The following is a 23,482-nucleotide window of genomic DNA, read 5'->3' as shown; positions in this document are numbered from 1 at the left end:
AATTTATCATTGTTCATTTTAATCATAGAAACAATTACTTGGCAGCTAATTCTATGCAGTGGTGGATCCCTCCCTCACAGGTAAAATGCTGCAAATAGCTTTTAAATATAAGATATTTGGTGTTTGTTCTCTGGGTTTTTTTCTGCTCTAAGCATAACCACTTTTCATCTTGCAGGTTATAGGCACATTATGAAAATAATTGAATTCTGACTTGCAGATTTGCATGTTTTCTTCACAGAGTTTTTGAAGATGTCGGCAGATATACCCTTAAATATTAATATCAAGGAGCCTCGATGGGATCAAAGCACTTTCATTGGACGAGCCAGTCACTTCTTTACTGTAACAGACCCCCGGAATATTTTGTTATCTGATGCCCAGCTGGAAAATGCAAGAAGAATTGTTCATGATTACAGGTATGGCATTGGTCACTTTTACTGCTGGTCCAAAAAAGTCCACATCAATGATAAGTACGTGGTTATATATTTAAGAGGAAGTATTTAAATCACTGCATTCATTGCACCACTCTTTCTTCTTATTTCAAAGCTTGAAACACTTTGGTTTTTAACAAACAAATTTGCTGATGTATGGGGAGATTATGTCATCTGAGAGCCCCTATTAAGCATTCTGAAATACAGAAGTATCTAATTCTGAAAATGGCTAATATGACAACAGAGTTAAAAACTTGTTCTTATGTGTTGTATTGTTTGAAGCAAGTAGGCTCTTAAATACCTGCAAAGAAAATGTTCGAAGTCTCACGCTAATGACTCCGGAGGTTTCAGCTCTATGTTTTAGCTCTAAATTGATTACAGGTTTGGGTAAATAGAAATCTGGTGCTGGATATAGCAACTCAGCCAACATAACCACGGCTGGGGGTTTTGATTCTTTTGATTTCACCAGTCCATTTATAAGCTGAATTCTACAAGCCAATTATGAGGCTAGATTAACTTAGTATGAATATCCCAAAATCCTCTGCTTCTGAATTTGTCACTGAGGGTTGCAGCATTTTATAACAGCTGTGCTTTTTGCTGTTGTGTTTGGTTTTGTTTTTTGGTTTTGTCCTAAGGCAAGGTATTGTAGCACCTGGCTTGACAGAAGATGACTTGTGGAGAGCAAAATACATCTATGATTCAGCCTTTCACCCAGACACTGGTGAAAAGATGGTCTTGATTGGCCGAATGTCAGCTCAGGTACCCATGAACATGACTATCACAGGTTGTATGATGACCTTTTATAGGTAAGTGATGGCAGTGTAACACATAAAACATTTACCTGCAAATTAGATAAATGAAAATCAGTGTTACTGTCAAAAGAGCATTTTAGAATTTTTATAATAAATATTTTAAAATGTAAGAATTTGCTTCCTTCTCACTTCTCTCTCTGCATTCCCTCACACTGATTAATGGTTTCCTTTAGAAGTAGTTGTGAGATAAGCCCTTAGCCCCCCTCCTTCCCCATCCCACTCTTCCTCAAACTGGAGAAGCTGAATGTTCCAAAATGCCATCCTTGTAGGAGAGTTGTGTGGAGGACAAAGAGGAGGAGATACCTGGGATTTCTGACCTTACAGATCTGGCATGTAGGATATTTTGTCTGCCAAGTGAGTACTCATTATTCTTCAGTCCATCAGTCATCAAGTTTCTCCAGATCCAGTTTGATCCTTCCATTTCCTCAGTAGTTCCTGAATCACCGGTACAGGGAAGCCCACAGCAGCAGCCAGTATCATCCGTTAGTGGGCTCCATCCAAGAAATATTTCTGTGACACGGAGCTTTCTTAGGCACAACTGGTGGGAGGTTCAGAGGAAATAACAACAGCGGTTTTGATGCTGAGATTTTACAAATCTTTGACTCACACAAGCAAATTCCTTGTGACATCTACCAGGGCTCTTGGGCGTGCAGTAAGGCAGTGTGAGTCATGCCTGAACTTCATGGCGAGGCTAACATCCTCTACATAGCAGTAGCAAGGAAACAGGAAAAGATGAGTTAGGAAAGAGAAAGGAGGAAGACCAGCAGTAGTGTTGGAAAAAATGCAGCTACTGTTACTTTGGCATCTCATTTGGATGCTAGAAACCAGAGGGGATGAGAATGCACTTTCAAATCTCCTGAATCTTTCAAATTTTTGCAATTTAAAGAAATAACTTGTCTTCCCATTTCAGAACCTAAGTCACATGATACACACACACCCCCCTTCTACTCTAGCATCTCCTCTTTGCTTTCCCACCCATTACAGATAATTGGCACAACTACAGCTTTTTCTTTAGCACTCTTAATATCCGTATCAGCCCTCTGATGACAACCACACTCCTGTTACCATTACTGCCTGTGTATTTACTAATTAAGTATAACCTTTACAGTCCTATGAAAAGGTATTTTAACAGTCAGGAAACAGTTTTCATTAGCAACTGTTATTTTTGGTGGCCTGACTGAAATTCTGGCAGAGCACAGTCTTCAGTGGCTTCTTCACTGGGGGTAGAGTTTGTGGTCTGGATACACACTCTTTTCCCCTGGTATACTCTCCTAGCCTCCAACTATTTGTGGATCAGGAACTTCCTGCTCCACAGGTCCTTAGTGGATTTCTTTTTCATAAGTTTGTCCCGTTGTTTAAGTATACTGCTGGTTCAAGAGCACAAGCATTTACCCCTCCACAAGACAGCCCCGCTCATCGTGAAACAAACTGACCATCACGTTTGTTACTTAGCAGCATCACCACCCGTAAAATCATTGTATCTGCAGTTTCACAGGGACCGCTTTAGCTTGTTAAATGGGGACTCTGTGACTTGTACAGAAAATAGGTTTTTCACTGCCCCCCTGCCCGTGCTTGCAAGTTACCACCTTTTTGTCCTAAGGCGTCTGCATACTGGCACTGATATAATTTGAGGATTCCTTGGAGCTCTTTGGTTTTTTTCTTCTTTTGATGACTGGTCAGCTGCTTCATGCTGTACTGAACCAAATTCCTTTCTGTGCTTTATCTGTACTTCTTAAACATGCAGATATTTTCATGAAGACAGTTTTTCATTGTGCAGTCAAGCATCTCTCTATCTGGTTCTGTAAGTGACTGACTTGGTGTCACAGAGATTTATTAAAACAACAGCATCATATTAGCCTTTTCAAGACTGAGAAGATAAACCCCATCTCCTAAAATCCACCTCTCAGTCACGTACAGAGCTTCCAGAGAGAAGTAGCAGACTGTAAAGGAATAATAGCCCTGGAAAAGTATTCAAGAAATCAGGGAGTTTCATATTTCTCTGTGTGTTTTTGATAGAAAGGTTTGCTATAATGTATTTGTTACTACAACAAACCTCTGTCCCAAGTGAACCTTGCTATTTAATGACAACGCTTTTAAATCCTGTCCTTAGAAGTAGCTTGTGCTTTCATTACTGAGACAGTATCTCATTGACTGTATTGTTTCATTCAGATAAACAAGAACCTCTGCGTGATTACTGCTTGAGCTTGGTTTTCTTGGTTTGCTGTCATTTTTCTGTGCTGCTGATCCAACTGTATTTTTAATAATGATAATTGTTTCTCTTTTCAAGAACGACACCAGCAGTGGTTTTCTGGCAGTGGATTAACCAGTCCTTCAATGCTATAGTAAATTACACCAACAGGAGCGGTGATGCCCCAATTACTGTCAGGTCAGGCACTGAACCAAACACTAATGATTTGTTTATAAATTGTTCTCTGATGTACCAGAACATGGTTGGGCTTTAAAGTTTGAGGTGATAGAGGGATATGTTTTTTCATCTATGTTTAATATGAATTTGATATGCACAGATGAGAAGTCTGAGAATGCTGGAGGCGAGAACTAGATGTGTGAAAAGTAATCGTTTTCCTAAGTGACATAAATGCAGTTGTTTTGCATGTGCAAACACTTTTATTTTTGTTTCAGCCAGCTGGGAACAGCCTATGTTTCTGCCACCACGGGTGCTGTTGCAACAGCTTTAGGACTTAATGCGCTGACAAAGGTATTGCTGCTGGTTCTTCCATTCTTAACTAGACTGCAGTGTGGTATGAGATGCTAACAGCTCGTTTCTCCTCTGTATCTGTGCCATGTTACACACGACTCCCAGTATGGAGTTGTAATGGCCATTGGCAGCTCCCTTCTTTAGATCCCAACCTTGTTTTTGCCCTGTGTAGATGGTTTTCTGTGTGTTGCAAACAGTCTATCCTCCTTATCAAACATCCTTGTGTTTTGTTAATACAAACTCTATCTAAGCGCCTTTTTTCAGTTTTTTTACATGTCAAAGTATCTAATAGCTTTTGAAAGTTAATTGGAGTGAATGTGTAATTACAACAATGTGGACTCATTATCCCAGAAACTGTACAGGTGGGTTTTTTTAAGGTGCAGTATCACTTCTGCAAGCGTGGACGCCTACTCTAGACTGGCTGAAGAGCTTGCAAGGAGATGCTGCTCTTTGGTGCAGAAAACACAAATTCTTTAAATAAGCGCAAAACATAATCAAGAAAAAGGTCTTTTACAAAAAAAAAAAAAAGCAACAATCTATTTCGTAGCCCTCTGGTTAGGCTTTAATGTGCTGGGAGCGGCGTAGCGTTGGCAGGTTAATATGAGACACCGTTCTAAGCAGAGTAATTCAGATTTTGCAAGGCATTGATGAGATGAACAGCCTCCATCGTCAGTGCCCCGAGGTGCAGAGCAGCTGGTATGGATGTTGCTGGCTCTGACCTTGCCAGCAGAGACACTGAAGTTAGGGTTTGTTTAGTGTTGCTGTTGGTCTGACAGGCACGCTCGGAAGCTGCCACTGCTCGGCAGTGATGCTACTAAATTAAGATAGTTTTTTGCCAGTCTCCTGCCACTGCTCACTCTGAGAGAACTATTTATGAATTCTGTCTTTGTTTGTTTGTTTTTTTACCTCTACCAAACTAGTGAGTTTTCACTGCATTTTAATTTAAAGGAATAAGTCTGGTCTATCATTAGCACATGTAGCATCTTAATATGACCTTGAGGAAAGAAAGTGATTATGTAATCTTTTTTTTCCCCTTTTTCTTTCTTCATTTTTCCTCTCTGTTTTTACAGCATGTCTCACCTCTTATAGGACGGTTTGTTCCTTTTGCTGCTGTTGCTGCTGCAAACTGCATTAATATTCCACTGATGAGACAAAGGTAGGAAAGAGAACAAAGATCACTCATTGTAAAGGAGGATGTCATTGAGTTTTAAATCAGCAAGTTACTAAATACAGCTTGTTTCAGACCTTGCAAAAACCTCATGCATGATCTTTTAATTGATTGTGGGAGGTATAAAACAGAACATCCTCATTCTCTTTGGATAAATATCCATAGAGTTCTTCAGTCTTAGATCTCAGAAACCAAGTAGCAGTCCTTCAAAACTTGATTGCTTGGACCCTTTACATACAAACTCCACTTTGGAAAAATACAGTCACTTCCAAAATGGTGCTTCAAATCCCACACGCAGAAGTTAGTCACGGAAGTCAGGCTCTGCAGTTCCGTTTAATCATCTGAGGTTACAAAAATACGCAGTTTCTCAGAAACAAGATTTCATATGTATTCTGCTTTGACTAGGACTAAGCATAGAAGTGAGGAAAAACAAATTAAAAGCATCCTCTTACAGATACAAGGTTATGGGCAGAAAAGGGAATATTTAAAGTTTGTATTTACAATGAAATTCAATCCATGGTAGTATTTTCTCTCTTATAAAAGATGAGAAGAATCAAGGCAGTCCTCGGTATATCTGCCCTTCTGTCTGCTTCTCACCCCCCGAGTTCGCCCCCAGTACGTGAGTTACCACTGCACCTTGCACTTGAGCTGAAGACCTCACAGAGAATAATACAGTCACAAAAATATCGTTTGGTTTATACCCTCCAATATGTTCTTAGTGGTTGAAATGAAAACTCGGACTAGAATGCCAGAGGGGAATTTTCACAAAGACTTCTGTTTCAGTTCAGTGAAACTTAATCTTCCTGCATTCCTTGTGTTGTCCGTCAGAAAGGACAGAACACTTTCAGGACAGTCCAGAAAATTCCACTTTTCTGAATTGCTTTTTGAAGGAACCTCTCCCTTCTGTGGACTACAGAATTAACACATCTCATTCCTTCCCCCTTGGAATGCCTGTGACCAGGCTCAAGTGGCAGATTGCAGTTAGAAATACTCAGTGATTTACTTTTCAGCATGGTTTTCCCCAGATCTTTCTTTGACTTCTGAAATTCTTATGCAGAAGAATGTTCCAAACAGGCTAAGTTGGAAAATAAAATAAACCTCATAATTCCCACAATTGACAACTTTAAGGGGACAAAGATAAGGGGACAAAAAAGGTGAATAAATGCATGTCAGTCACTGCTTTTATTTTTACACCTTATTGAACAGGGAACTCAAGTTTGGAATCCCTGTCACGGATGAGAACGGGAACAGACTGGGTGAATCCACAAAAGCAGCTCAGCAGGCAATTACCCAGGTGGTTATTTCAAGGATTCTTATGGCTGCTCCTGGCATGGGTAAGAATAACTGCAGTCCCATGCGTTCCCTGATGATCGGTTCCTAAGGTGAGGGAGTGCTTAGATTCTGTATCAGTGGTTTTCCTCAGAGGCAAAGAAGTTACCTCACAGCTCTGCAGGCAGTACTTACATTTCCGTTAAGAAGTTCCACAAAGAATTGTATGTTTCCCACTGTGAAAACATCCACAGCGTGGATTTGTTTTCGCAGAAAAGGTACAGGTAACAAGGGAATGGCAGCAAATTCTGCCTGAGTGGAATTAGTTTAGTGAAAAAGGGTTTTGACCAGCGCCAAGTTACTGAGCTCAGGTTTTAGTTATGTGTGAAATTAGAAGTTTTGCTTTTTGGGAGAATTTACCACTGTAAATACCGATCCAGGGCCTTGGTAATGTGAAATAAAAGCACAGTTAATGACATCAGGCTGTGAAAATTGTGTTACGGCATTAGTTCATCTGAACAGAAAATGAACACCAAGTGCCTTTTTCTCCAAGGTTAATGCTTTCTGGTTTTCTCATTTTCAGCGATTCCTCCCTTTATAATGAATACATTGGAGAAGAGAGCCTTTTTAAAGGTTAGTCTTAGATAATCTGTGCACGTGTACTTCATATCCTAAGTTCATATTTTCATGAATTTCAGATACTTTCTGAGTCCTCGTATTTGCCTCCCAAAGGTGCCTCCACTCTGGGAGGACATCACTGTAGAGCTTGCTTAAAGCTGTTGCTTTCCTTATGCCTTTCTTAGAGATAGCTTGGTTCTTTTTATCACAGTGCAAAATAACATTAAGCAAATATGGAGTTTGTTGTTGGTTTTATAATTATTCTTCAAATGCAGAGCTCCTCCTGGTAAATAAACCTTCCTTGTACCAAGACTCGGAATACTGTTTATTAGAAAAATATTTTACAATTTCATGATGCTTTTTCCTCAGGCTATCAATAAGGAGGCTTTGCTTAGCTGCTGTAGTAGCAATTTGGCCTTGGAAACAATGATGATGATGAAAATGTCTTTTGAAAATGACCCATTAAAATTTGCTGGATGAGCCAGTGCAGGGTAGGCGTGGAATGGGCATGCTTCATCAAAGATTAGGTATTCCCTATATTCTGTTTATGTCAGTGTAGTGTGAAGTCACACACCTGGTGTTAGTAAATATATAAACTACATCAGCATTACGCACTGTGTGTGCCTAAGAGGGTAAAGAAAAATAATGACATTAATTATAGGGTTGTCTAACACAAGAGAAACAACATTCAGATGAGGAACTCTGTACTTCTTTACCAGTAAAGGAAGTTCATCCTCACCAGCTGATACAACATTCAGATGAGGAACTCTGTACTTTACCAGTAAAGGAGGTTCATCCTCACCAGCTGATACCACTGAGTTACCTGCTTGTGTAGCTCCAGGCAAAGTCTTGGCCTGTGAAACCAAGGTGGGAATAATAGTCTCCTTCCTGTTACAAAAAGTTAGGAAAAGAAAGCGTGGTCTGACTTTCCAGACCCTCCCTTGGAAAAGTGGTTTGGCTGTGGACTGGGAGTAGACAAGCAGGGGAAGTCGCCTGGTTTTGTTTGCCTAAGATAAAGCTTTCTAAAGTATTTAAATGATATTTCTTACTATTTCTGCCCTTCGGCTTTCTTGTGCAGAGTTAGATTGCCCAGTTAGATTGCCCTTTGAAAGTGCTTCAGATACATAATGAGGCGCTGGGAAGAGGTCCCAAGTGTCTTCCCGTTTTAAAAACTGCCTTTCCTGAAGCACTTGGCTTTCCCTCCCACCCTTGTTAACAGAAAACACGATTGCTCAGAACGTTAAAACAGGAAATGTGTTTCAGTTCTGGAGTGAAAGTCAGCGTGTGCTGCTCGTAGCCCCTGAAGGCGGGGAGACTGCAGCGCACCCACATACCCTGCTTGGCTGCACTGTCAAGAGCCCTGTAGTGATGTGGCCGGTTCAGTTGCTGATTTCTTCTGACCCGCACCCTGTTTGCAGCAGAGCTTTAAGCAGCTTGTGTTACTGTTAGGTTCTTGAGAATGTAGTACCCAGAACGCCAACCCTTGTTTAAATAAAATAAATTTAAAAACTCCACTTAAAAATTCAGAGCAGAGAATGTATTACCCAGAACATCAACTCTTGTTTAAATAAAATAAATTTTTAAACTCCACTTAAGAATTGAGAGCAGAGATTATGCTGTATGTACTTGATGTCGGAGAAATGTCACAAACGCTATCGACCCAGCCAGCAAACACCGATTGGTGAAGAAGTTGCCGCAATTCTCAGGGTTTGCAGACAAATATCTGTTGGTTTTGTGTGGTATAATCCATATAAGGGTGTTGTGAATTTTTCAGATCAGCCAAAATGAGCGATTTCTCCAGTGACTACTCAGTGGTCTTTGGTACCATCATGACCGTTTATGCTCACCTGTTCCTCCCCCTCAGCCTCAAAGACTGTGAGTTCAGGCGAAACACTGCATTGCAGGTAGTCAGTGGTAACACGTCGTAGAGATTAGTATTAAAACCATTAAGGACTGAGCTGCATTTTTAACAAGCAGCTTCTGCATGTTCTCCTGAGGTTCCAGAAGCACCATCCCATTTGCAGCACTCCGACGCCATCCACACGATGCTTTACTAACTCACTTCCCTTCGCCTCTGCTTTGGGCACCATCACTCGAAGTAACTCTTGTACGCTTGCCAAAGCCTATTAAGCAATACACAAGGCCAGAAAATAGTCAAATGGTTGTGAAATAATGAAGAAACTAGAATTATCTTCTGCAGTAAGATAGGAAGAAAGAAATGCTTGTGGAATGCTGGTCTGGGTGATAGCAGGCTGTCCCCTCTGATACTTGAAGAAGTAAGTTATACAGCACCATATTCTGACGTTGCTTTGCACAAGGGCATTTTGGTGGTAACATTAGTATGAATTAACAGTATTCCCAAAAGTTACTGCTAGAAAATGACTCAATGTTTTTAGAACACGAGCGTATATCTACTGATTTTTAAAGAGTCTAATTTTTGACTTGAAAAACCACTTTTTCACGTATGTGTGCTTTTGCTATGGGTTTCAGCAGTGGCTTTGGCTGCTTCTGTGGGATTGTGCAGTGTCGTGATTCTGGTCTGGGCTGTATAATCCCCGTTCACTATCCCTGCCGACATACACGTGACTAGCTCTGGGCAGAACCAGGCTATTTTATCTGCTGCAGCAGGAGGATCCATAAACACCCTCGCCCTGAGGCACAGCGTTTGCAGATTTATTTTAGTTCCAGGTAACCTTTCTCCTAAGCAAAGAAGTTGTTTTTTGCATAGAAATTTCTGAAAATTCCAGTGGATGCTGAAGATGTAATTTATATTGCTACTCTTACAGCTTCAGCTGCTGTTTCTCTCTTGTTCTATGTACAATATTAACATTCAAGTTGATTCCAGGGATTTCCTCCTGTATCCTTAAAACAAGCTCCTTGGGGTCTCTTAGGCTGCAACTAAAATGCACATTGAAAACTGTTACAGAACTAGAACAGAGACCCTTTTCTTAGGCGTGGTTCTCGAATGTCTAATGCCTCAGAGTCCTCTGTGCATTCCCAATTTAACTGCCGTTTCATTAACTCATTTTTTTGAAAACAAGCTTGGCTAGCCTGGGAGAGCTGGCAGAGTCTGAGATCCAACAATGAAAGGAAGCCGTTAGAAAAAATCCAATTCTCCATATGGCTTTTGTTTGCTTAATTGTAATTTCTCTATTTTCTGTCTTGCGCTAACCACCAAAGATGCCATAAAGACATCTGGAAGTTAAGTCCTAATCCATCGGGGCTGCCTTCTTCCAGAGTTAAATGATAGTTCTCTAACACAGTAACTTCTGGTACCTTCCATTTTCTCTCTTTGTAGGGATTACAGCCTGCGTTTGAGTTTTGCTTTGTTGTTATATGTGGTTCCCTGGGCAACTCCCGTTCTTGCTGTTGACCTCCCGGTGTTGGAGGTCCATCTCATCACCTTTCTTGATTAGTGCAGCCTGGTAACATTCTTGAAAAGCAAAGGCTGTGAAAGTTCCACCACCTGAACAGATGTGGTTTGTGTTGTCTGTACCAGTAGACACCTCCCTCTCTGATTAATGACCAACTGGTAAAGGCATGAAAACATCTGTAGGTCTCATGACACCCTCCAACACTCTCTTCTGTTATGAAACCGTATTTGGGGCTTTTCTGATCTGTACCTCGGGTCCCACACGCACACTGCAGTGCTCAGCATCCCTCCCCTTAATTCTCCTTAGAGGATAAAGTCATTTGCAGTACAGAGTTTGTGTTCCCAAATACTGTGGGATATGTACCAGTGCCACAGGCCTGCATCCCTTCCACTGTCAGTTCCACCATCTCTTGTTGTGAACTCACCCAGTTTATAAAATGTAAAGCATTTTTGAGTGAATTTATCTCGGCTGAGAGTCCCATGAAGGTGCGTGAATGTCAGTGGAATGCCGGAACAGCAGAGGAGAGCTTCGTTCACTCCTTATCCTGCTTGCAATTGCTGTCGTTTTCCATTTGTTATCTATTGTTGCAGGTTATTGCTGAATTGCACGGTTCTTCCTGCACTCATTTCTGGATTACAGATTGACTCTGGGAAAAAAAAGAGAAAAGAAGCAATCTTCTACTCATGTAGAAGCTGTACTGATCTCCCTCCAGCTCTGGAGAAAGTTTAATCCACACAGGCTTGTTTTCTGTGCCACTTACGCTGCTGTGACCTTCCTCAGCACCAAGCTTTGTCCTACCGAGCTTTCTGAACTTCTTTTTTCTATTTCTGCTCTCAAATAGCGCCCGTCTTTTGGTCACCAGTCTCCCTTCTAACTTTTGCATCTTGAGAAATGCTTCTTACAGAAAAAAAAGCACCAACCATCACCATTGTTGACAACTTCATCCACTGTAACACATGTTTTGGGGTTTTTTTTAAACCTGTGAGCTGTTTTGTTTTAAAACTCAACTTCCTGTTCCCGTAGCAGTGGTGTCCATCCTGCTTACTGGCATCACTGATGTTAGTGTGGCAGCAGAAGGCTCTGCCGTTTAAACGCTTCTGGTTCTGTGTCATTAGTAATTAACTCCAACTAACATCAGGGGGGAGTGGATTCCTAAGTCTTTTAGAGGTCTCCAAAAAAACTATCATATTTCCGGGAATGTGTTCAAGTTCTGCAAACGTTACAGTAATGAGGAATGTACTGAAAATGTCTCCAGGGCTTATGTTGCTTTTTCAGCCTCGGTTCCCTAATTCTTCCGCCCCTTTTTTTTTGCTTTAATAAAAGGTGAACTCTTGCAGAACTGGAGCGTACCGAACGGTGCTACAGGGGCGAGACCCTGCGCATCAAGGCACATCATAAACCAGGAGAAAGGGCTAAGAGAGGCACTTACGTATTTCTTGACACCTCCTTTATTTATGGTTGGTGACTGCTGTTGCTCACAAAGTTGTAAATTAAACCTGTTTGATGTCCTGAAGAGACAAGAGCTGTAACCGGACCCAGCTCTTCTCGGGGACACCCGGGGAAAGCTCGCTGTGCCCTCAGGAGGTGGGACAGCACCGTGCCAAACTTTGGCCGTGTGTGGCTAGCTGCCATGGGCTTGTGTGACTCGGAGAAACAGCCACCGTGCTCAGGATCGAGGCATAAGTAAAAGCATCACCCACCTCCCGAGGGCGCTTCCTCAGGGTAGCCGTGCACGTTGATAGCACCCACTGGGGATTCTCTTCCTGTGTCTCAGAGGGATTGGGCTCTCAAATTGGGTTCAACTCTAAGGTGTGCTGGCAATTGTTTTGCCTTCATCATGTCCCACTCTGTGTCTTACAATGTGAGTTTCAGGAAGGGGGGGAGAAAAGGTACCATTCTGACTGCCTGCGGTTTGTTTTTAACAGAGATTCCCTTGGATGAGCGCTCCCATTCAAGTTGGATTAGTTGGCTTCTGGTAAGTCAGTTCTTTGGGTTGTGTCTGCTATTTTCAGAGATGCTTGTAGGTTTTTTTGGAGAAAGTAGCAGCAATATTCACACTTTGTTTAAAGAAAAGAAGTTGAGGAGTTACTGAGGCTGCAGCAGTTATTTCACTTCCACATCTGTAACCGATACTACCCTATTAAATAAAAAGCCATTAGTAATGATGAAGCTGCCAGGAAAAGCAGAGGGAGGAAGGGAGTGGAAAAAAAAAAAAAGGCCTGTATCAGCTCGATTAGAAAAGATGCTTTGGCTGCTACCTCCATAAACACAACGGGAATCTGATTCTGTAGGCTGATGAATTGCTGAAACACCTGGTTGCTGGAGGATTTCATTTGCTGTTGTTGAGCATGTTGTGTCGTCACGCACACCAGTGCAAAACACTGACAGGGCATCGAGTGGTGGTTTTCTACGTGTTTGTACACGTGGTATTGATGGATTTAGTACTAGGTACTAGTAGTGGGTAAATGATTGGGTAAGGTGTAATGCAGTGAGAAATGAAGGTTACACAGCGCTCCATGGAACTTTGCCTCACTGTATACAAAAAAAAAAGCTTTTTCCCTAGAAGGCCAGGCCCTAAGGGCTTTGAATTCTCTTTTAGCACCCTAAACATCGTAAATCTGTTTTTGTCTCCTCTAGCCTTGTGTTTGCAACACCCCTGTGCTGCGCACTGTTTCCTCAGAAAAGGTACGTATTCCCGTTACGTTACTCCTTCCCGTTACGCTCCAAGACGCGTGCAGGGTACCGCGAAAAGACAGGAACGAGAGCGCGTTGCCTCCGCGAGCATGCACCGTCTTAGCTCCCACGTAACAAGGGCGATGAAAAGGAGAGTATTCAGCAAAGTAACAACTCTGTCATTTAACGTGTTGCACAATAGTTGAATTGGGCTCCTTTGACAGACTCCCAGCAGCCCGAGATCCAGCTCCCTAGGGATAGCGAACAAGAGGTTTGAGGGGCAGTTTAACCCAGGCTGAGAAGAGTGAGCATGGTAAATACAGGCAGGGATCACTGGAGCGATTCATACAAAAGGTGGTTAATGTGGTCCAAACAATACATTCATGTCCAGGAAGGTTATGGCTTCCTTAAATACAGTCAAAGCCCGTCTCATTTTCAGCTAGAAGCGGTACTTATACAGAACAGCACTATGACTACATGTACTTGCTTGTAGCTTAACGTTTTTCCAGAAGGAATCTGTCATCGATACACACATAGCTCGGTCCTGAAAACTGTCATGGAAACGTCGTAGCTGAAGTCACGATGAAACCTGGGCGGGTTACCTACCAATAAAGTCAGCGCAGTTTGCAGTATGGAGCACGCGCAGGGTCATACGCCCAACCCAGCCGTCCCTCTCATACCGTTAGTGGTTGTCTAAACTTGACAAGCTGCCAAACATAGCTTAAACGATGCAAGCTGGAGCTGAATCTGTTAAAAGCTACTTTACTTACCTAATATTTTGACTTCCAGAAGACAATCTCTCGTTGCCACCTGATGCAGTTGAGTAGGCCAGAGCAGCCTGACACCATCTGTTCCCTGCCTGGCGCAGAGCAGTGGCACTAGGTACCTGGAGCTGACCAGGTGGACTAGCATGGCAGGTGTGGTGCAGTGCCTCATTTTCACCAGGGCTCTCCCTTTCAGAGAGCATCACGCCTTAAGGTGTATTTAAGACATTGCAGCTGTTTAAATGGCCTGGCAGCTCAATTCCCTTGGCTGTGAGATGACCCTTATAAAAATAAACCTTTTATTCAGCTGATGAAAATCAGGCCATAATTAAATAGAATGTATTTGCCTATTTAACTAAAAACACCTTTAGGAAGGTAAGTCTATTGCCAGCAACAACCTCAAGCAACCAAGTAGATTCCTACCCTTGCGGCAGTAGCAACAGCCACTTCTTGACTCTGTAGACTATCTTACTGCCTTCTAAGCAGAGATTCCTTTGCCCCGGTCTGTGAGTGTAATTTCCTTCATAACAAGTTAGAAAAGGATCTGAAAACTCTTCTCACAATCCAGGAAGTTTAACCAGATGCCTCATCCATCTTATTTTACATTGAAGTGCTCATATGTAACCATTTTCCTGTTTCTTTTGCTTAGTTCTATGTCTGTAACACACTTGGAGCCAGAATTGCAAGCCAAGATCCGAGAAAACAGCCCTGAACTAGAACGTGTATACGTTAATAAAGGATTATAATACAAGGAAGGGAAAATACCTTTCAAGGAGGATCTTATGAACTTATTTTCAAATTATGTGCCAACATACCTAAAGACAAGAAGTCACTTTTTACATGTTGGTTTGTTAAACAACTTCAATCATCATCTGCATTATAGTTGAAGTCCTCGTTGTAGTGTTTAAATTATAAAAGGTCATTTTGTCCACTTTGGTATTAAAAGTTTAACCATACATATCAAGAAATGTTTACATAAAGGTCTTAAGAGGCTACAATAACAATAAACAAGCACACAAAGAAAAATAAATGCTATTACATTGGATTTGACACCTGTACCAGTAACAGCGGGGCAGGGGTCTCTTTGGGAAGAGTCACAGAGCAACTGAACGAAGTTGCCACCCTCTGCCAGCAACAGGACGGGTAGCTGAACGCGACAGAAGGTGCTGGAGGAAGGGCTTTTTACCCGGAGGCTGATTAGGTTGTAGGTTTTCCCGGTTGGCACAGAACCGTTTCTTCAGGGTAGATGTCGGAGGAGCCTGAAGCTTCTGCACCGTGTGGTACTGTTCAGCGATACAAGCCGCTTTCTTCCGCAGGTCGAGTTTCACCAGCATCATGTTGTTCTGCAGTTCTGCCAGCGTTTGGTCCTGCAGAAGGGAAGGCAGTGTTTTGAGAGACTAACTCGCTGGTGACAATGAACTGAGGGAGATAAACTGCCTTTGCCAAAATTTTCTAACGGGTGTGCTAAATAAGTCCATGCACAAAAGCTTCTACAGTCAACCGTGCTGCAGTTCCGTAACAAAATGGGAACGGCACGGCTAGGAAAATGCTGAATCCATCCTGCTGCCATAGCAACCATGATAGAGCGAAGTGGATAAGGAAGTGAGAATTCCAAATTCTCCTACTTAAAGTGCAAGCTGTCAGTTAAGTGAACAGAAGCAATTTGGGTCCCCTTTGGAGGGTTAAATATGCGGTCTGACTCAGCCACCAAAAAACTCAGCAGTGTAGCTCCCTTAACGTGACAGCATGTGTCTAGGGAACATGGCTTTATCTGCAGGTGCAAGAACCTCTGTTATTCTGCTGATGCTGGCAGAGTGCAGACACATAAATCACCCTGTGTGACCCACAACACAACAGACACCGTACCTGTCGAGCCAGGATGTCATCGCAGGTGCAGAGGGCTTCTCGAAGTTTCCCTGCGCTTGTGCTGTGGCAGCACGCCCTCTCTGCAGTCTGAAGAGACTCGCCGAGCTTCCGTAACTCCAAACGCAGCAATCTGACGTTCTGCAGGAGAGGGGTTTAACAAACAGCGTTAGCATTGCTCTGCAAACAGAGCCAACTCCAGGGTAACTCAGACATGCAGTACCGGGATCCCCTCTGAGTGAGCTACACTGCCATCACACATACCAACACCTTCCGCATCTCTACTAAAGGTTTATTTTCAGCAGACCCATTTCAACTTCAGCATTTGGTTAAAAACCAGAGGCAGCAGCTCCAGAGTGTTTAAACTGGCACCCACTTTGCCCTGCAAGCGTTCCTTTCTGTAACACAGAGACGGAGTTACCTTCTGTCCATCCTCCAGCTTCCTGTCCACATCCACAGTAATGGTTTTGGCGGAGGGGGGCGGCTCCACTAGTTTCTGGTACTTGCGCAACTCTAGGGACAGACAAAGAGTAGTGAGCAACAGAAATCTTAAGCTTTCAGTTTTTCTGGAGTCAAGGACTTTCCCTGAGACAAGCTGCCACTGTCAAGCTGGAAAAGCTTTGAGTTTGTGCAGACATGCACAAACATTCCAGGCTTCTCCCTCTCAGCTTTAGAATTGGAACGGGAGGAAGAATCTGCCCCCTCATCATCCTGTGGAAAGGAAGTAGAACCCTGTCCATCAATCCAGCACACTACTCCTATCTTCTACAACTCCAAACAGTGGTTTCAGGATGCCTGAATCCAGTGTACCCTATGGAAAAGGGTATCCCTAGCCCTCTGCAAGGACTGCTCGGGCACAGCGCAGAGCCAGAGCAGCATCACTGCCTTACCTGCCATTGCAGTATCCAGCTCCATCTGACACTGCTGCAGTTTGGCTTTGGTGTCTACCAGCTCCTGCTGCAGAGCACTTGAGGCAGCCACTCGCTTTGATCGACGCAAGCTTTGCCCCGAGTCCTTTTGCTTGGTATCCAGGCTCTCCAGTTTTTGTTTTGCCTCCTGCAGAGCAGCTTGAAGCTCCCCAATCTTCTCATCACGCTCCTTAGAAAGCAAATATTCAACAAGATTTTAACATAGCTTCTCTGAAACATTCAATACCTTTCCTCCAGGAGACTCCCAATCACACACTTGACACATCAGACCTAGATTTTAATGTGCTTTAAGTGAAAACAGTGAACCTGGTTTTGGTGAGTCTAAACCCCTTTTTACAGCCTCTAAAGGAATTTCTTGAGAGTTGGCAACTTCAGGGAAGTTTGTAGTGTGAGGGGAGAGAAGAATGAACAGATCGAGGAGTCAGAGTGGCTGCACATTAGCTTCCAGGTTAAGGGCTGAAAACTGGAAAGCGTAGGGAGCTACATGAAGTAGTAAGACCAGATGCCAAATTTGTTGATCAAGCTGTTAAATACCACAAAAACACACCACAGAAAGCAAAATCTTTACTTTCAACTTGCCAGGTTCTTGGACTCTAGTACCCCGAGTCCCCTTCCCAACCCACTGCAACTTCCTGATGTCATTTCATTGCCCTGAACAAACCTGGATCTCCTCCTGGTAATAGTCCGTCAGTGACTCCTTCAGGTTATTCAGTTTGTCTTCATACAGTTCCTCCAGCAGCTCCTTCTGAGCATCCACATGTTGGCTGCAAAGAGAGCCAACAACTACTGTCAGGGTCTGGCAGTTCTTGGTACTGTAGCTCACCCTGAGCAGAGGGAGGGAGACAGCATGAGCTGTACCTGCACCATTGCTCCTTCTGCTGCATGTGCTCCAGCATCTCATTGCAGATCTCCTCGCGGAGACGCATTTCTAGTTGCAGCTTCTCCTGCCGCTCGTGCACCAGCAGTTGTCGTGCAGCTTCCACGACCCGCAGCAAGTCCTACAAGAAGGACAAACTCCATTGCCCACACTGCACAACAGAATTAAGAGCTGGAATAAACCACCTATATCTAGTCTGGGGCAATCTAGGTTTAAGATTCTTGGAAAGAGAAGTTGCCAGGAATCAACCCTCTCGATTCCTCTCCCATGAGATGGCTTAAACACTACACTCCAGCGGGAGCAGTCTCCATCCAGAGCAGCTTCCACTACTGCTCTGCCGAGCTGCACCTGCCTTTGCTACCCTGACACGTTACAACTCAGGTCTCCGTAGGTACAGGACTTCCATCTTGACCTTCAGCTATTCTAGCTGCCTGCTTTGAGTATCTAGGAAGTTTGATTATTTTTCCTCATTAGCCATCTGTTTCGCATGTTTTCTGATCTCTAGACTTCCCTTGCAGAGTAGGGAATGCGAGTCTGCACCCATGCTCCTACTGTCCCTATTCCACAGATGACAAAGTGTTTCCAAATTAAGCCCAGGCTTCAGATTTAGACCAACTGTGGAATGTTTTACTCATGGATTCCCAGTTTCCTGGGTTCCAGATCCTCCTGAGGTTCTCCGTCATCTCTTGGAATAGTGCTGAGCTCCAGCCCCACACCTCCCAGGCCAAAGCCAACAGTCATATTCTTGCCCCTCGATCCATAAAGGCTGTAAAACAAGTCATAACCCACCTCCTTCTCATACATGGAGACATCTGCTTCATCCTCACTGTCTTCCGATTCCGCTTCCTCCTTTGAGGCTGCCTCTGAACCCTGGCTGGTTCGCCTGTTGTGCTCTTTGATGATTGACTGGATGGAGGGAAGTCCCAGCTTTGGGGGGGGCGCCTGAACGAGCTGAAGGGGAAAAGGCCATCATTCCTAGTCCGGAAAGCCTGGAAGTTGTGTAATCTTTAAACACGTCACCCCTCCGCAACCTGTCAACCCTTTCAGTTCGGCAGAATCTGGAAATACTACGAAGGTAACAATCCACTGGAGAAACGGAAAGGTTTGCAAGCATGCCCCCTGCTTTGTGAGGGAAAGGGGGCCCATTCCCAGATCAGCAGGATGTGTCCTGACCATGTCGTGGTCCTGGTGCGTGCTACTTACCTGGCTGGCAATGGCTGAGAACTTGGCAACATACAGAGTTTCATCGTACGTCGATGCACACTGGTTGATGTTGACAATCATGCAGGAGCGCCCACGTCCGGTGAAGAAACCCTGGAACACGCGGGTTAGCTTGCTGTCCCGGAAGGGAACCATGGTCTGCTTCAGTCTGCGGGGAAAGACAAGAGTGAGTCCGGGGGAAAGCAAACCAGCCTGCCCGAACGCTCCTCGTGGCATTCTGGGGACTCACTTGGACTGCTGGTTCTGGCGCAGGGCAGCAATGCAGCGACCCAGCGTGTGGAGGGAGGTGTTGATGTTGTTTGCCTCTTTCATTCGGTCCCCACTCTTCTGGTCTTTGCAGCGCTCTGACCCCGCAAGGTCACACAGGGATAACCTGAAGAACAGGCAGGCGGGAGTCACGTGACCTGCTGGGTTTGTCCCATTCTAGCCAGGGGTGTAATTCAGACACCCTGCGGGCACCGACCCTGCTCACCTTCCCAGCTTCCCCGCAAGGGCACGGAAGGCTCTTTTGGGGTGGTTGGGCTATTGCAGGACAGAAAGGCCCACCCTAAGCTTAGGGGTCACACAAGATGACACCGACATGACCTTTGCGCTGTCAAGTTCAAAGACTTTGCTAGTCCTCAGGACAGCCAATTCCCAGGTACTGAGACAACTCCTTTCCAGGTAACTCCGTGCCAGAACGAGTATTGGCAGCGCTCAGACCAGCCCTGCTCCTAGGGCAGGGTTACTCACATTGACCTTCACCAACAAGCCGAGAACTACCTCGCGTTGTACCTTGCAGCACTTCACCACCTCCGCGGTCAGTTCCAGGACTTAAAGAGTAAAAACTTTTACTCCTTCCAAGAACTTTCAACCTTCCTCTAGATACTTCCCATACCCCAAATCCACAACAAGAGACAGGAAAGTTGACTCCACAGAGAACACCCCCAGATCCTAGAGAGCATGAAACTTACTCGCTGACTTTTGGAACAATTTCACTGCCGTCTCTTTGCAAGTGCAGGATCCGAATAGAGAAGACGCTGTGACTGTAAAGGAACATGCAGATATTTTAGAAGGGAAATGCAACCTTTAAATGCCCCCTCAGAATTGTCTGTCTCGCAAAACAGCCCCCTTCAGACCTGCGACTGGAGTTCTGGTTCATGTGGGTGCTAGCAAAACTCTGGTTTTTCCGACCCAGTTTCAGGAGCTTCCAGGCCTCATCAGCATCCCGGACATTGATCCAGTTCAGATCTGGAAGTGCAGGCACACATCGGACAAGGCAGTTAGGAGACCAGCAGAAATTACCTCAGCCCCAACTCCACCATTGTATTTGCTTGACATGAACAAACTTATTCCCATAACCCAGACATCGGAGACCTCTGAGAGGCCATAGAGGACATCATGCTCCCCAACACATCACTTGCTAAGCCACCCACCCACCCGTTCCTCGGGTGGCCACTCCGTCCTCTAGCAGGCCACTGAAGAAGTCTTGGAGGTAAACCTACCTTTCACATAGGGGTTGCCAGTTTGGTCTTCGCAGAGCCGCAGCGTCTGCCTCTTGCGGTTTTGGCCAGGTAAAGTTGGTTCTAACAAGTCATAGATTAACTCATTGTAAATCTCAAAGAAGGAGACCCAGATGGAGAACTGCACATCCCCTGTGTTGGTGAGCGAAACACGATCCAAGTCAGCCCAGCGAGGGCCCAGCTCTGGGAAAAAGATAAAGAAGGGAAAAAAGTTTAAAAAAAAAAAAAACCAAAATCAGGATTGCAGCTTTTCACAGGTCCAGCCTGAACAGTTTAGCTATAGACTGGGGTATCCATCTTCAGCACTACCCCAGGCTCAAATCTATTCTATATATCTCCCGCCACTTGGACCTACGCCAACGCCTCTCCCTAGTCAGATGGGTTAGGATTCCCTTTAACAGTATCCTCCGTGCCGTGCAAGGGCTTCTTATACACTTGATCTTGGCTCCAGAAGTACTGGATATTCCAAACATGAACTCTTCACAGTATAACTGAAGTTTTAGTGCTTATTACCTCAATCATTCCATGCTTCTGGATAGCTAATCAGCTGGTAGTACCTAGGTGTGAAAGTCTGGGCACAAGCGCTCAGTGCAACACGTCACTTTAGCGCCCTGCTTTCCAGCTATCCCCGTGGCATGGCATTCAGCTGCTCAGTAACCAGGCAGTAACATACTGAGGTGAGCAGGTATCAATTAACTTTTAGCTTGACAAAGCAGTTATTACGCAGCAGCGAGTCCTTCATGTGTTGGCAAGACATACGTGCAAAGTTTTTCAGCCCCGACACCCTTATCTTTCAAAGGAAAAACTGTGAGACTACAGCACCTTTGCTCCCTTACCCACAACAGCACCCAAAAAGCCGTCACACTTTCCCCATCCTCCCGACGACGACAGGCAGCCGGGAGTACACAACAGGCTTCCAGACATACCTTCTGTCTGGCTGACGTCCGAATGGTTGGTGAGTTGGCTGGACGAAGAGAGGCCAGCAACTCCACTGTCAAAGCTGCCACTGGTGGTGGTCCGGAGCCGAGATTCAGACCTGTGACTCCTCTTCAGTGGTGTTAACAGCTCCTCCTGGAAGGAAAGGAAGGGCACGTATGTACGTGGTGTGACACCACCCTCTCCCTATTATTATTAATCCTCGGAGAAGAGGCACACTTACCTCCCACAGACCCCCCCGCAGCATGGTCTGCTTCTTGGTCTCTTCCTGCCGCACCTGCCTGCTCTCCAGCCAGATCACCTCGTTGGAATGGAAGGGCTTCAGATCCATGGCTTGGTACAGCCGGTCCCCCACGCTGTTGAAGATGACGGCTAAGGAGCGGGGCAGGATCCCCCCGTCTTTGCTGCTGCCTGAAGCACGAAGAACAACAGCAAGCTGAGGATTCACACGTAGCAGCAGATACTCCCTCAATAGGCTACTAACACCTAGTGCTTTCCTTACCCTGAACAGTGTGAGTCTTCCCTGAATTGGTGATGCCGTAGGTGTAGACCAGCCAGTTCTGCCCATTCAGTACATCCTTTACCACCTGCTTCATTGTTGCATCAAAGAACAATTTCTGCCCCACATCTGGTCCAAAGATCTGCAAACAAGATGTGAAAAATGAGTCATGCAGACCTTTCCTGTCTTTTGACTGCTGAAGGCTGTGTGATACTACCTCCTCCTTTTTTCCCCGCCATTAGCCCCACCTCATGAGCAACAGACCCACCAGTAACTCCAGTCAAAGCCCCTAGAAAAACAAGCTGTTCAATTGCTTAACCCAGTAACATCTGATACTGCAACGGCCTCTAGTGCGTTCAGAGCCTCACGAACGAGTTCAGCATTTGCTGCTGAAAAAACTTGCCAGCATCATCTTAAAAGAGAAAAACTAAGGCAACAGCAACAAAGTTAAGTAGCGGGAATTGTTCACAGTTCACACTGCAATCAGTGTGTATTAGTAAACCAGCTTTTCAAGCTGCAAGGCTGGTTTAAGCTTGAAAAACTTTCAGATGGATTGTCCCAGTTACCTACCTGGGTGAAAGAGAATCTATGCGCCGCTTGTCCCACTCCGCGCTCGGTGCTCCGCATGGTGAAGGAGTCCTTAGGGGCTTTTAGAAGAAGGGTCTCCGAGTTCTCAATGCAGACACAGCCCTAAAGAACACGCAAAACCCTGTCAGCGCAATGGCTTACAAGAGGCCACAGCACAGAGAGCAGAGGGTAACAGCATCTCCCAGCAGGCACACAGGCAAGCAGCTCAGAGACTGCTCCATTCAGCATCTCACCTGGTCTTCCCCTTTTTCCACTTCTGTAGATTTCAGAGGTCGAACCCTCAGATACACCTTTAATTTTCCACTGTCTTCAGCTACAGCCTGCAAAAATCAGCACAGGTTAAATATGGCAGCCAGAGAGGCAGTACGCAGCCTTCTGTGTACTAACTGGGGTCAACCATCTGCGTACAGCTCTAACAGGAAACAGCATAAAACACACTTCTCTGGTCCTAAAATCCCCAGCAATGCCAGAAGCTTTCTTAGCCATTTCCAGGCACACCAGGATTTATTTTATCTAATGAATCAGACCATCAGCCTGAAGATCTGCCACCAAAACCAGGCCCCAGACCAAGTGTGATACTAAGAGGCATCATGTTGAGGCACTTGCTGACTGTGCTTTTAACAGGAGCACAACATATTTCATTCTAGCCTCTTCTCTGTTGACCCTAATCACAACACCTTCGTGCAGAGGCACAGCAGCCACCAGTCCAAACGCTGCCCTGTTTGTGGCAGAACAGCTCCAGCCTCACCTCCTGCGAGCCCTCCAGATTTGGAGAGATGGCAGAGAACTCCGACAGCAGGTCCTTGCGCACACCAGCCCCAAACATTGTCGCTGTAGATTCAAGAACAGGGGAGGCTGCAGCAGCATCGTCATCGGAGAACAGCCCTGGGGAGGCAAATCCTTGCGCCATGGCGTCTCACGGTGCTTCTGGAGAAAGAGGGGCTTAGTGAGGATAGGGTGGCGTTACCCCAGTCTTCTGGGGGACCAAGCTTTGCTCCTCACACAAGGGAGCCACTACATGCAGTCTGCCACTGCCGTACCCGCCATTCCCTGCAAACACACGGAGCCCTCCCTGCACACGCAGAATGCTACAAGTGCACGCACACCCCCACCAACGCAGGGGACGGCAGACACGGCATATACACACACGGTCACCGCACGGAACCCCTCCAGGCAGGCAGACACCACCTCATAAGGCACCCACGCCTCGCAGGGCCCCACCGGCATAACACAGACCGCCGCACT

The 23,482-nt window shown here is 45.0% G+C and overlaps 2 protein-coding genes across 2 annotated transcripts; one reads left to right on the top strand and one right to left on the bottom strand.

Moving 5' to 3' along the window:
* The first annotated feature begins 244 nt into the window (after positions 1–244).
* Positions 245–14,778, top strand: SFXN1 (sideroflexin 1). The gene is made up of 10 exons (XM_010151746.1): positions 245–413; positions 1,064–1,234; positions 3,528–3,626; positions 3,881–3,956; positions 5,027–5,112; positions 6,331–6,458; positions 6,977–7,026; positions 12,311–12,360; positions 13,023–13,070; positions 14,472–14,778. Exons 1-10 carry the CDS (start codon positions 250–252, stop codon positions 14,566–14,568), a joined length of 969 nt encoding a protein of 322 aa, XP_010150048.1. The 5' UTR covers positions 245–249; the 3' UTR covers positions 14,569–14,778.
* KIF20A (kinesin family member 20A) lies at positions 14,530–23,168 on the bottom strand. Its single transcript, XM_010151853.1, has 18 exons — positions 22,986–23,168; positions 22,471–22,557; positions 22,220–22,339; positions 21,653–21,791; positions 21,374–21,561; positions 21,141–21,285; positions 20,197–20,397; positions 19,831–19,942; positions 19,666–19,737; positions 18,942–19,085; positions 18,695–18,860; positions 18,281–18,442; positions 17,473–17,612; positions 17,276–17,378; positions 16,576–16,783; positions 16,107–16,198; positions 15,689–15,826; positions 14,530–15,189 (listed from the first exon to the last, which is right to left on the bottom strand). The coding sequence occupies exons 1-18, from the start codon at positions 23,145–23,147 to the stop codon at positions 14,917–14,919; spliced, it is 2,652 nt and encodes an 883-aa protein (XP_010150155.1). The 5' UTR covers positions 23,148–23,168; the 3' UTR covers positions 14,530–14,916.
* Positions 23,169–23,482: the final 314 nt, after the last annotated feature.

The sequence above is a fragment of the Eurypyga helias genome, unplaced genomic scaffold, assembly GCF_000690775.1.
Source record: "Eurypyga helias isolate BGI_N326 unplaced genomic scaffold, ASM69077v1 scaffold10110, whole genome shotgun sequence".
Lineage (NCBI taxonomy): Eukaryota > Metazoa > Chordata > Aves > Eurypygiformes > Eurypygidae > Eurypyga > Eurypyga helias.
Note: the sequence above shows the minus strand (reverse complement) of the source record. Positions and strands in the feature narration are given on the sequence as shown.